Genomic DNA, 12,395 nt, shown 5'->3' on the forward strand with positions numbered 1-12,395 from the left:
GGATTTAGATGCTTTGTGAAGAGAGTGGAGGGCTGGAAGTAGGAACAGGACTCCCAAACAGCCTTAGCGCTGGTGGCTCACACCTGTAATCACACTCAGGAGGCTGAGTCAGCTTGAGTAGACAAATCTGAGACTTATTTTTTTGGTCAGTCATGGGGCTTAAACATGTTCTGAGGAATTAACAGTTCCACTTCCAGCTTCACAGATTTTCCTGCCTGGGCTGGCTTTGAACTGCAATCTTGAGATCTCAGCCTCCTGAGTAGCTAGGATTACAGGTGTGAGCCACCAATGCCTAGCAAATCTGAGACCCTTATCTGCAATTAACCCATAAAACGCCAGAAGTATAGCTTTGTGGTAGAGTGCCAGCCTTCAGTGAAAAAAAAAAAAAAAGCAAGAGTACCAGGCCCTGAGATTAAGCCCCAGGACCAGTACAAAAAAGTTTTAAATCCTTTCAAACTGGGGGCTTATTTCCAATGGAAGAGGTAGATAGAAGAGGAATGAAGTGGCGAAAATTAGGTCTCACTCATTACCCTGCGGGCCATATTCCTTAAAGGAATCTAGACCCAAGAGAGCGAGCTGAGGGTGTAAAGTCATAAGATTACTTGCTCAACATGGGTGATCTCCAGCAACTCCATTAACTGACATTAAAAACTAACATGAAATAAATCGCCCCACCAAAAGACAACAAAAACCCATGAGGGAGAGCCTGTCCCTGCCATCCTTTCTGCTTGACTGCAGGCACTGCATGAGGCTACGCCTTGGCACCCTGCACTCCCAGTAACACTTCTTTTCGGGTCTCCCCTATACAGCCAGCCAGAAAGAAGCACATGACCCAGGCACTTCTGCAAACATGTTTAATGCACTTAGATTACACAGAGGAAGAGGGGGCAAGAAGGAACGTCATCTAAGTGAGTCACTCCAAAATTCTTATAAAAGTCCTGAGCTGTCTGCAGCCTCAGGGACCAAGTCACCACTGACATTAAAAACTAATATAAAACTTTACAAAAGCCTGCTGGTTACAACGCTCAGGTACTTGTACAAAAGGAAGGACTCCTGATTTGTAACACAGACCCAGGCATTCCACCTGGTGCAGAGGTCTTGGCAGTTCTAAGGAAGACCAGATAAAAAAATAAGAGCCCAGGGAATTCTCTACTAGTCTGCCCCATAGGGGCACTGACCATCAAGTTTCCTCCCTACTCTCAACTCATCTCAAAACCCAGCTCCAAGATTCTGGGTCTAGTTTTTAGTGTTCTAGCTCTTCTAGACTCTCCCCAAGATCTCTCCAGTCCTGCTCCAGAGCCTTGCTTTTCAAAAAGGAAGATACACCAGCTTCTCTGCTGGGCCCAGGACCTTCAAAGAGCCACGGTGCCACTCAGTAGCTGACATCACCATCTGCTTGTAGCCCAATGGCCACAGGTGTCTGTTTAGATCATAGAATGCAGCCAATGGGTTGCTCCTTCTCAGAAGCTCTGGCCATTAGAGGTCTGGAGGATGCAAGAGGAGGAAACCTCCTCCCATGAGAGGTTGAGTGTTCTCATGAAGCTGCAGGGAAGCAAGAAGGGGTCCACCCACTATGTGTCAGAAGCTGTGCTGGGCTCAGTACAAAGGACAGCCTCGCTGATCCTCAGTCTGTGATCCCTCTTACCAGCCAGCCACTGAATGGAAAATTCTCTTCCTGAATAACTTCTGGAAGAAACCAGGGCCCATGGGAAAGGTGGCCTAGTCAGAGCTGGATGAGGGCCTGTCACTCTCCTGGACCAATGTAATGTGGGGGAAATGATGGGGGCTTGGTTCCATCAGGATCTTGGATGTTCATGGGGGCCCCAGGCTTCCTGGGCTCATCACTTCAGAGCTTACCAACCGCCTTCTTCTGTTATCCCCCATTCCTCAAGAGCCAGGCCAAGAAGACAGAGCCAACTGTCAGTGTGCAAAGGCCTTTTAGGCCTGGGGTGAGGTGTTGACCAGATGTTTCACATGCTGATGGCAAGCTTAGTTCAGAACATGCATATCCTCCCCCAAATTAGGCAGATGGAGGTAGAGCAAGCTGTAGCAGGGAACCTTCAGGAAAGTTTCCAGGAAGGGAGAATTTGGGAGACCAGAGCCGGGATGTCAAGGCATGGAGGCACTTCCCTGCCCATGGAAAGCGAGAAGACAAGAGTTACAGGGCTGTTGTGGTGGGCAAGTATCCTTATGGAAGTCTTGTTGCCAGAATCAGCTCCAGAAGGGTTTATGTCTTGGCTGGTAAGGCCTGTAGCCAGTCTCTCCCAAATGTTCCAGGTGGGTCTGACTTGCAGCTCTGAGCTTGATGGAGTTAACAAGGCAACCTTGTGATACGCAAGAGGCCAGACCTAGTGGTTACTTAGAAGTCCAACTCCTATCCCCTGGAGGCTGCTCTTTGATTAGATCTCTCAGTTGAGCAATCTTGTTCCCAATAGGCCTCCTGGGGCACCCCTGAAGGTGTCCATGTGGGTGGTCGGAGTAGATGGGGACAGAGAGGAACTGCGCATAATCCTGACAGATAAAACCACTACTCTGAAGATGTCTGAAGAGTGAACGTGAAGCAGCAGGTTAAGAGGGCAGGAAAACACTTTGCTAATTCCAGGTCAGGATTGGGAGATACCTCAAAAGGAACTCTTAGTGGGGCACCAGCAGCTCATGCCTATAATCCTAACTATTCAGGATGCTGAGATCCTGAGGATCACAGTTTAAAGCCAGTCTGGGTAGGAAAATCTGTGAGACTCTTATCTCCAAGTAAATACCAAAAAAGCCAGAAGTAGAGCTGTGGTTTGTGTGGTACAGTGCTAATCTTAAACATAAAAAGTTCAGGGACAGGTAGGCTGGGATGTAGCTCAGTGGCAAGGCGCTTGCCTAGCAAGTGCAATGTCTTGGGTTCAATCGTAGTATCAAAAAAAAAAAAAAAAAAGGAAAAGAAAAGACCAAAAAATTAGTTAAAAAAGAAAAACAAAAACAAAAGAAAAAATGTTCAGGGACAAGCCTGAGGTTCAAGACCCAGGACTAAAGGGGGAGGGGGAAGAGAGAGAGAGGAACTGAGAAGTTGGCTTCTGGAAGGTCAACTGTGAGATGTACAGACTAGGGGTGAGAGACCAAGGGACCACAAGCAGCCAGGATAAAAAGAAAAGAGAGTTGGGCACTGGTGGCTCACGCCTGTAATCCTAGCTACTCAGGAGGCTGAGATCTGAAGGTTGTGGTTCAAAGCCAGCTGGGGCAGGAAAGTCCATGAGACTCTTATCTCCAATTAAACACCAGAAAACCAGAAGTGACACTGTGGCTCAAGTGGTAGAGCACTAGCCTTGAGCTGAAAGAGCTGAGGGACAGTGCTCAGGCCCAGAGTTCAGGCCCCACGACAAAAAGACAGGACTGGGAATATGGCTTAGTGATAAGAGAGCTTGCCTAGCATGCATGAAGCCCTGGGTTCAATTCCTCAGCACCACATAAGCAGAAAAAGCCACAAGGAGGGCTGTGGCTCATGTGGTAGAGTGATAGCCTTAAGCAAAAGAAACTCAGGGACAGTGCCCAGGCCCTGAGTTCAAGCCCCACGACAGGCAAAAAAAAAAAAAAAAAAAAAAAGAATGAGTGTAGGAAGAATGGAGGGTAGCAAGAGCAGTATCTGCAGAATCAAAGTGAAAGAGATGTTGAGAGGTTGACTTTTCATTTTTAATAAGCCAGACTAGAGACTGGGAAGCCCAGGGGTCCAGGAAAGGGACAGGGTGGTCAAAGAGCTGAAGACTACCGGCTCTTAGTGAAAAGTGGGGATGGTCAGTGAGGCAGTGCGCCTTATGTTCTACTTGGCAGGCTTGATTGGGTAGAAAAATGTTGGAAAATAAGGCTGGAGCCAATAAATCCTTAGTCCCTGAAGTTCCTCGAACCTTCTGGGGGCCTAGTTCACTTGGAAAACCACCTGAATTCCCACAAAACCAGGTTCCAGGCAGCATGGAGAGTGTCTCTCTCTTCTCTTGCCCCAGGCTCAGCTGAGAAGAAAAGCCCCTGTGTGGAGTCAGCTCCTCTGGGACCCAGCGCTAGCAGGCAGCACTGGGCACCTTCTCTGGAGGCAGTGCAGGGGGAGGCAGAGCCCCAGGCCCTTGTCTGAGGAATGCTAAAGTTCATCTGGGAATAAAGTTCTGTTTAAAAAACATTATATACATGACCTGTGAGCATCTTTGCTGAGCTATAAAATACCATCCAGTTTCTACAACATAAAATAAGGAAAAAGAAAACCAAACATAATCAGAGGAATTGTTCATGGCTGGAACACCTTGACAAGCAAAGGCTTGCCAGGGCCGAGGTGGACGGTGCACCCTGGTATATTCGGAACCAGGGGTACAGGAGGATAAGGCCTGTGCCCGTCCAGGGGTACATCATGAGTCCAGAGTCAAATCTCAAGCCAGAACATGTGGTGGCAGCAGGTGGGAAGGTTGGCATGTGCCTGCTCACTGGCCCAGTGGGAAGAGGGCCTGGTCACGTGGACTCGGCCAGCGGAGGGGTGCGGGTCTTGAGCTGGAAGTGAGGTGGGACCCATGGTTGTGCCTGCACAGCATTCCACTGAGCTGTGTGAGCAGCGGCTGTGCAATCATCCTCACACACTTGTCTTTTAATTGGTGGGAATGGCATTTATACAGTTGTTACACTGGAAGTCACTCGGGGAGCAGCTGGGCTCCCTTTGGCCCCTGCAGGGCCCCGCTCAGGCTAGTGCAGTGGACTGTCGAACACCATGTCAGGGAGGATTGAGACTTTGAGCTTCTTTTCAGGCCAGCTGTATTCTTTGGGAAGTTTGAACTGTGGAGGAAGCAAGCATAGATTCAGAGCACACGTGGTTAACAGACTGCAGTTTTTTTGTTTTTGTTTTTAAAGATAAAGAATGCCAGGGGGGCCAAACACTCACCTATGCCCTGTCCCTGAGAATTTAGGGGCATGACAGTTCATTAAATAGATCTGCTCCCAAATGCTGCACCCAGGTGGGCAGCTAGGGTCAAGCTGCTGGAATTCTCACCCCTTCTTTCCTCTTGCCCTGCCAATAACTAGCCAGGTTGGGGGAGGGGTGTTTCTAGCTCTTTCTTCACTATGCTGACCTCCTCCCTGCTCTCTTCCTTGGTTCTGCCTCCAGCCACAAGCATGTAAGGAATCTGTTCCCTGAGGCCCTGGGGCTGGAAGATGAGGGGCCAGGGCAGGGTGCAGATGCTACAGGGGAAAGTGGCCGAGGTCTGTCATTGCCATGGCCTCTCTTTCCAAGGTTGATATGAAAAGGACCCTGGAACCGGTCCTCCATAGCTTTTGCTAAAGGGCCTAAAGGGAAGGGGGCTCTAGTTTAAGCCCAAAGCCAGATCCACCTTGTGGCCTTGTGGGAATAAAGAAGCAGGACAAGTGCAGTTTGGGACTGGTGCATTATTGGAAAGAGCAAATCGACTTTCTCCTTCACATTTCCATCTGCTTCCCAAAGTTGCTTGCTCATGGTCCTTGTGATGACTGAGGAGAAGCCAAGGTCTTCCACCCCAGGAATCATTGGTTAGCTTCTTGTTTTTTTTTGTTTTTCCCACTCACCAGGGGGCTTCTGGTGGGGAGAGGAAAAGAAACAGACATTTTATTCCTTCTGGTCTGTAGGATGTTGCGTGTAGCCTGGCACACAGCTGGTGCTCGGTACAAGCTCAATGACTTGGATTAATGCTAGAGCTTGGAAGCAGAGTCTGTCTTTTATGGTTTGCACTGTCTCTGGGCTAAGCCACATGTCAGGCCAGAGTGAAAAAGAAGAGAACAGTGCTCCCAGCCTGCCTCGAGCTGGGCAGGAATAGACCCAGTGTAATACTTCCTGGCAGGCTCCTCCTGCCCTCCCTCTAATAAGGGATCATCCATGCCAGGACAAAGTGGAGAGTGGAGCAGGCTGTGGGGATAGCCTCTAGACAGGAAAGAAAAAAAAAAAAAGTCATTTTTAGTGACCTACTTTCCTAAGCTCCCCCTGGCTCCTGTCCCTCTTGCCTGGACTGTCCCCTTTCCACTCCCCTCAACACCAAGGCTCAAAGGAACAGACTGGCACAGCACCATCTCAGCATGACAAGGCCTCTCCGGAAGTACTTTTCGGGTAGTTGGCTGTGGCCTGTCTGAATGGGGAGTTGGGTCTCAGAGGCCAGTGACTTGTGGAGAAGTGATTAACTGGCTCAGATTGGGTGCTTGATGACTTTGGAATATATTAATGAACTAATTTATCAAGCTACATCATAGGAGGCAAAGAAGACACTGCTCTCTCGGGGGGTGACTGGCTCTGAGTAATTTTTATCCACCCTGTGACCTGGCCAGGACAGCTTGCTCTGAACATTCTCCTCTTGAACGTCAGAGGCCTCTGTGGCCTGGGAGCCCTTGTAGCTAGAAGCTCCTGCCTGGCCTTCTTCTGGCTTGAAAGTCTGGTCCCTGGGAAGCAAAGAAGCTCTCTTCCAAGCATGTTTCCCGGCAGACAGGGCAAGGGAAGGGTCTGTCTCTGCCACAGGCAGGGGAGGGCCACCAAGAGCTCTCCAGGGGTCTGAACAACTTGCTAATATTCTACTAACCCATGGAGCATTGAGGCTAGGAGGCTCAGATCCCAATGGGGTGCTGGTTAGTAGGAGGCAGGGGGAGGGGAAGGGACTTTCCAGAATGAGGTAAGTCCCAGCAAATGAGGATGCCAGGAACAAGGAAGAAAAACAAAGGGGATTATGAACTCCATTCCTGTACCCCAGAGAAGGAGCCAAGGGGCGGCACAACCCTACCTGGCCTGCCAACTCCTCAGGCTCTGAGCTAGCCCGGAAGAGGCAACCTAAGAGGGGAGAGCTTATTTAGAGAAAGGAGGAAGGGAGTGTATGACTCCTGGGTGGCCCGAGGCAAAAGCCTCACTGCCCACCAGAACTCCCCAGTGGAATGTTCTCTGGCAGCAGACATGGGCTTTCTGTTAAGAACCTGCCAGGGAACAGCAGGGGCTGGGGAGAACTCATACTAGCCTGAAGGTCCTGGCTGCCTCTTCAATGAGCTCTCAAGAGCTGGTGATTCAGACAATTTGCTGAGTGTCCTCATAAGGGTGGAGTAAGGAACAGTGATGGTTCATAGAAACAGAAATAAAGCCATTTAATATTCCCAGGGGCTCCTATCCAGCCTGTTCCTGCAACTTAGAGAGTGGCTCACAGATATAAACACACAAATGCACACGAATGTGCACACACATGCAGGTAGGTATATGCTCCTGGATATAAGAGAGAAATCAAGCAGGCTTACTTCCTCTGGAGAAGTCAGATCTTCTAAGTCCTCCAGCATTTGCTCTACAAACTCTTCCGTCAACAGAATCTGGGGAAAAGGCACAAAGTAGCTTTTATTTACACACATACTATATACACACACACACACATACTATATATATATATGTATATATATATATATACATATATATATAATTTCTTTTTATTTTTGCTATATTTTTGCACTATTTGTATATATATGGGTGTGTGTATGTATATTTATATATGTATATATATATATATGTATATGTATATATATATATATATGTGTAAATTTTCATTTCTTTCTTTTTTTTTTTTGGCCAGTCCTGGGGCTTGAACTCAGGAGCTGGGCACTGTCCCTGAGCTTTTTATGCTCAAGACTAGCACTCTACCAAAAAAGCTCAAGACTAGCACTCTACCACTTGAGCCATAGAGCCACTTGTGGAACTGAGGAATTGAACCCAGGGCTTCATGTATGCCAGGCAAGCACTCTACCACTAAGCCAGAATCCCAGCCTAGCTGGGTGCCAGTGTCTCATGCCTGTAATCCTAGCTGCTCAGAAGGCTGAGATCTGAGGATCACAGTTTGAAGCCAGCCTGGATAGGAAGGTCCATGAAACTCTTATCTCTAATAAACTACTCAGAAAAAGCTGGAAGTGGCACTGTGGCTCAAGTGGTAGAGCTCTAGCCTTAAGCACAGGGATAGTGCCCAGGCCCTGGGTTAATGCCCCAGGACCGGTTAAAAAACAGAATAAAACAACAACACTGTCTGTTGACAATGTCCTCCTGGCTGTATCAGACTCATGTTCCCTTCCCTTCCTTACAAGTTAGAAGGACAAAAGGAATCTGTTTGATTTAGAATACAAGCCCTATCTAGAGGCTGGAAATGCCCTGGAAGTACATCCAAGAATGAGGTGAAAGGGAAAATAATAGAAGAAATGACATTGACCAAGAGATACTCATAAATGGATAAGTTGAATTGAAATCCCTTTGTACAATACTTAAAGATAATTTAAATAAATAAGTAAAATTTACAAGTTAAAAAAAAAAAAGATAGCAGGGCAATGGTGGCTCACACCTGTAATCCTAGCTACTCAGGAAGCTGAGATCTGAGGATCACAGTTCAAAGCCAGCCTGGGCAGGAAAGCCTGTGAGACTCTTATCTCCAACAAACCACTAGAAAACCGGAAGTAGTGCTGTGGCTCAAGCGGTAGAGCGCTCTCCTTGAGCTGCAGAGCTGACAAACAGCACTGAAGTCCAGAGTTCAAGCCCGACGAAAAAAAAAAAAAAGAAAAAAAAAAGGATGAACTGTAGAGTTTGGAGATTGTAGATTAGTAATTTTCATTTTATGGATAGAAAAGAAACTCAACTTTCTTCCCCACTCACAGAATCCATGGTCTCTCAGGTTGGCTCTGGTCAACCACTGAGCTCTTCAAACTTTTTTCTTCTCTGGGTCCCTTCTAGTTCCCAGTCTGTGGCTCTAGTTTGATGTCTGTCATCTTATGCTTTGATGTTGAAGACAGTCACCATTGGCTAGTACAACCACTACTCTTATCTCCTGAACAAGTTTTCTCAGGCAGTGGGAATGTCCAGGCTCAAATGTCAGGTCTTCCACAACTTAATGGTCTTTTTCTACTTTTCCTATGCTAGGCCAGGCTGAATTTGCCCACACCTGTACTACATCAGGCCCAGCTGAAGACATCTTTCTTTTTCTAAAGTCTGGTGCTTTCTACTCCTTCTTCCCTCTTGACAGAGACCCCTAGACTCTCTAAGGCAGTAGCTTTGACCACTTCTCCAGTAGGCCTTAAGCAGCCTGAGCAGGGCATAGAGGAAGAACTGGTATGGAGTGAAGACCAAGAAGAAGGGCTCTACTGAGGTAAACTCCCCCAGTGAGAAGGTTGAAAATCAAGAACTTGAGAAAATAGCCATCAGGTTCCCCCTGGGAGTTGTCCATTGTGATAAAAGCAGAAATTCCCACACTGTAAGATAAGAGGGAGGAGAAAAGGAGAGCAAAAAAGGTCACCAGTGCCTGGCTTCCTCCTATTCTTTTTTTTTTTTTGGTCAGTCATAGGACTTGAACTTGGGCCTGGTGGGCGCTGTCCCTCAGCTCTTCAGCTCAAGGCGAGCACTCTACCACTTGAGCCAAGGCACCACTTCTGGTTTTCTTGTGGTTAATTGGAGATAAGAGTTTTCCAGACTTTCCTGCTCGGGCTGGCTCTGAACTGTGATCCTCAGATCTCAGCCTCCTGAGTAGCTAGGATTACAGGCGTGAGCCACCAGTGCCTGGCTCTCCTATTCTTTTTATCCCAAGGTGTATGCCACAGAGGCCAGAGTTTCTCTACCAGTTATCACCAGTTGACTTGAGTAGTATAAAAGTCACATTCGTATTTTTGGCATTTCCAGGGCTTACTGCCATCTTTGCAAATGCTAGAACAAACATAAGCATGCTTCAAACCCAGTTATATTACAATGGCTCCAGTCTGGAGTAGGCAGGGTTCATTTCTAACTCACAAATAATTCGAAGGGAAGAGCTTTCTACCAGAGCGGTAAATAGATTTTGGGGGTAAGTTAGGAGGGTGAGGGGGTTTACAGAGACATGGCTACTCAATTCCAAAGGAAATTTTCTGCAATAAAAGGTAACCGACCTGTCCTAAGCCAGTGTCTCTGACAAAGGTCTGGAAATGGTGCTGGAAAAGGGTGGGTTATGAAGGCTTTTCAGCATAGCTACCTCTAAGTCTGGCACTATCTGTGTGGATTTATTTTGACTCAGTTGGTGGAGGGTATGGCAAGACCCCACATGGGGACAAATCCTAGCTCCTCCTCCATTTTTACTTTTGGTGATTTACTGGTTACTGCTGAAAAGTTCACAGTATTTAAAAAGAATTAAAGGGGGAAAATTATACACAAGATCTGCACGATATTAAGGGTGACATTCTCTGCAAAGAAACACGACAGACTGTCATAGCTCCAGGCACCTAATTTAATTTCCTTTGGGAGTTAAACCTTAGAAGCTTAGATTGAACAAACAGGCCCTGTTCTTTGTGTATTTCAGAGCTGGAGCTGAGAATGTTAACAGATCTTATCAACAGGACACTGGAGATAGACAGCTATGATGGAGGAGCTCCTGGGAGCTCTCCCGAGGAACAGACCTGCCGTTGTGGTACCACTGTGGGAAAAGCCTGTGCAGGTCTGGTGCTTGGAGCTCCTGAAACTCACTGGGTCCCTGTGGAGCTCTCTGGCTCTGCTATAAATAATAATAGGAATGGCTAGGACAGTAACAGTGATAATGGCCGATCTCCCATATTTTAGAACAGTGAATGAATGACCTACTTGTCATGGTAGGCACCCCTTCTGGTTTTGGGGAAGGTACCCCAACTCTAGAAGCTTGGGTTCTCAGACTGACTTCTCTGTCTCTGACAGGGGGAGGTAAGAGTAATTGCAGCTTTTAGGAATGGCCTGGAAAACCATCAAACCCAAACCCAGCTAGCCATATGTCTTCTGACTACCTGTCACCTACTCAGTTCAACAGAGCTAGGACCCACCCCCCCACCCCCCACACTGTCAGATACACAGCTGCTAAAAGAATAGGCTGACCACTAGAAAGGAAGACAAACCAAATTCTAAGAGGGGTTGCAAGTCAGGCCACTGGGGCAAATTTCTAGAACAGCCTGATGAATCCACACATTTTAACAGTTCCTCTAGCACAGAAACAAGCAACAGAATAGTGATGATGATAATGATAACAGCACCCTTTTATATTTGCACTCATGAAGGCATAAAACACTTAGGTTCCTGTACAAACAGGAAGGAGACAGGAAGAAGGAGATTGGGAAGAGACAATCTCCTAGTCTTCAGAACAGTGCCTGACCTGGCAGCCCTTCTCCTAACATGGGTGTGGAATCTTTCTTCTGCCAAGGGCCACTTGGTTATTTATAACATAATTCTTATATAAAATTATCAATACAAGCAGACAGCTGTGGGCAGCTGTAGAAGCATATATATATATATATATATATATATGTCATGTCATGTATCAGATGATTTTGCAGGCCTTTAGTTGGGGAGGCTTTTTAAATATATGCAGGGGCTGGGAAGGTAGCTCAGTGGTAGAGCGCTTGCCTTGCATGCATGAGGACCTGGGTTCGATTCCTCAGCACCATATAAGCAAAAAGAAAAAAGCCAGAAGTGGCGCTGTGGCTCAAGTGATAGAGTGCTAGCCTTGAGCTGAAGACCTGAGGGACAGCGCCCAGGCCCAGAGTTCAAGCCCCACGACTGGACCCCCCCCCCCCAAAAAAAGAAAAAATATATGGAGATTCTAGGCCACAGAATCGAATACTGAAGGCCAAATCATCTTTTTTTTTTGGTATTAGTTTGAGGACTTGAACTTATAGCCTGGGTATTTTTCCCTGAGCTTTTTTTTTTTTTTTTGGTCCGGTTGTGGGGCCTGAACTCTGGGCCTGAGCACTGTCCCTCAGCTCTTCAGCTCAAGGCCAGTGCTCTACCACTTGAGCCACAGCGCCACTTCCGGCTTTTTTCTTTTTGCTTATGTGGTGCTGAGGAATCGAACCCAGGGCCTCAGGCATGCAAGGCAAGCGCTCTACCACTGAGCCAACTTCCCAGCCCCTTCCTTGAGCTTTTTTGCTTGAAGCTAGCACTCTACCACTTGAACCACAGCTCCACTTCTGGCTTTCTGGTAGTTTATTGGAGATAAAAGTCTCACGGGCTTTCCTACCTGGGTTGAATTTGAACTGCAATCCTGACATCTGAATTTTTTTTTTTTTTTTTTTTTTTTTTTTTTGTCGGTCGTGGGGCTTGAACTCTGGGCCTGGGCACTGTCCCTCAGCTCTTCAGCTCAAGGCGAGTGCTCTACCACTTGAGCTACAGCGCCACTTCCAGTTTTCTGGTGGTTTATTGGAGATAGGAGTCTCACAGTCTCTCCTGCCCGGGCTGGCTTTGAACCGCAATCCTCAGATCTCAGCCTCCTGAGTAGCTAGGATTACAGGCGTGAGCCACCAGCGCCCGCTGACATCTGAATTTTTTAAAGGCACCCCAGGAGATTATAGTGGGGAGAAATGCTGGGAATCAGGCCCAGAGGGGAAAGGGTTTGGGCACAGGCTTTACCACCACCATCTGACTGGCTGAG

The 12,395-nt window shown here is 47.4% G+C and overlaps 1 protein-coding gene across 3 annotated transcripts in view; it reads right to left on the reverse strand.

The window, feature by feature from the left end:
• Positions 1–840: 840 nt before the first annotated feature.
• Positions 841–12,395, reverse strand: part of Sufu (SUFU negative regulator of hedgehog signaling) — a 101,316-nt gene continuing 89,761 nt past the window's right edge. For 2 of the 3 annotated variants that reach the window (XM_069994526.1, XM_069994516.1), the window contains exons 11-12: positions 7,252–7,320; positions 841–4,794 (exon numbers count right to left, since the gene is read on the reverse strand). In XM_069994526.1, coding sequence (XP_069850627.1) covers positions 4,705–4,794; positions 7,252–7,320 — 159 coding nt within the window. In that variant the 3' untranslated portion in view covers positions 841–4,704. Of the gene's footprint in view, positions 4,795–5,310; positions 5,567–7,251; positions 7,321–12,395 lie in introns of those variants that run through there. The other variant, XM_069994534.1, reaches the window with a different exon arrangement.

The sequence above is a fragment of the Dipodomys merriami genome, unplaced genomic scaffold (assembly GCF_024711535.1).
Source record: "Dipodomys merriami isolate MVZ:Mamm:240054 unplaced genomic scaffold, mDipMer1.0.p SCAF_102, whole genome shotgun sequence".
In the NCBI taxonomy this organism is placed as follows: Eukaryota; Metazoa; Chordata; class Mammalia; order Rodentia; family Heteromyidae; genus Dipodomys; species Dipodomys merriami.